This window comes from Chinchilla lanigera, unplaced genomic scaffold (genome assembly GCF_000276665.1).
Source record: "Chinchilla lanigera isolate Chin_1 unplaced genomic scaffold, ChiLan1.0 scaffold00030, whole genome shotgun sequence".
Taxonomy (NCBI): domain Eukaryota; kingdom Metazoa; phylum Chordata; class Mammalia; order Rodentia; family Chinchillidae; genus Chinchilla; species Chinchilla lanigera.
In genome coordinates this window covers 5,796,854-5,797,999 of record NW_004955431.1, presented here as the reverse complement: position 1 = coordinate 5,797,999, position 1,146 = coordinate 5,796,854, and the positions used below count along the sequence as shown (strand labels likewise).

Below are 1,146 nucleotides of genomic sequence, written 5' to 3'. Positions count from 1 at the left end.
CGTCGGGGTTCGCGGCCGCGCCGCCCGACGGCGCCGGGCTGGAGGTGGCCGAGCTGGACTGGCTGAACTCCGGCCTGGGCAGCGGCCAGGTGCACGAGCGCGGCCGGGGCAGCGGCTCGAAGTCCGGGTCGATCTCCACTACCTGGGGCGCCTCGGCCATGGTGACCCCCGCCCCTCCCCCAGCCGCGGAGAACGCAGGAGGGGAGAGCGCGGCGCGGGGGGCGAAAGGGCGCCGCGGGCCGGCCGAGGTCCGGGGGCCGAGGTCAGCGCCGCGAGCGGAAGGAAGCCCGGAGCCGGGCGCGGGGCAGCGCAGAGCGAGCCCAGAACTTAACTTCGCGGGTCCATCCGCACCCGAGCTCCTCGGGGCTGGCTGCGCGGGCTGAACGGCGGGCTGGCGTCGCGCTCCTGGTGACAGGGCCGCGGGCGGAAGGACAGAAGGACGCGGACGCACGGATGCCGCGGGCCGCTCGCTCTCTCCCGCGGCGTGACCGCAGCGCAGCTGCCTGTTGAATGTGGCGGTGACTGCGGCGACGGCTGCAACTACGCGGCCGCCCGACTTACGGGATCTGCCACCGCCCCCCGCCCGCGGCGGCGCGCGCGCCGGCCCGCCCCTGACGGACAGCCTGTGCGACCAATGAGCGCGCGGAACCGCCACCCAGTCAGCCAGTGGGTGCGGGCTTGGGCGGGGACTGGCCTTCCTCCTGGAGACGGCAGTGGGTTGGTGGGGGGTAGTGGGCTGTTTTTCTGTTTCTCACACGCACACATTCTCTCTTTTTTTTAATCTCTGTTATTATTTTCTGGTAATTCTCGAGTGTTTCTATGAGTCTGTCGCCCTCTCAGTGTTTTGATTGCTAGAAGCAAACCAGCGTGGAGGCGGCGGCGACACTTTTGTTTACTACGGGGAGAAGCCGAGCGCTCGGGAAGCCCGAGCGGAGCGAGACGCCCGCTTCTCCCCGACCTCTCGTTGGAGCCCAGACCCGGACGGGGTGGGGCGGGGACGGACGCCGCGCTCCGGGGCGCGCGGTGGGCGGTGCGGTCGGCCTCGGAGTTCCACCCGGCCCCCTCCCGCGGCCCCACCCACGCCGGCCTCGCGGGGCGCGTGGGACGGCGGGGGGGCTGCGGAATGTTTACTTTCGCGCGATCTGA

General features: G+C 71.5%; 1 protein-coding gene across 1 annotated transcript in view; it reads right to left on the bottom strand.

Moving 5' to 3' along the window:
* Foxo1 (forkhead box O1) overlaps positions 1-641 on the bottom strand; it is a gene marked incomplete in the record, with an annotated part of 93,400 nt that extends 92,759 nt beyond the window's left edge. The window contains 1 exon segment of the mRNA XM_005387637.2: positions 1-641. Coding sequence (XP_005387694.2) covers positions 1-160 — 160 coding nt within the window.
* Between the last annotated feature and the right edge of the window lie 505 nt (positions 642-1,146).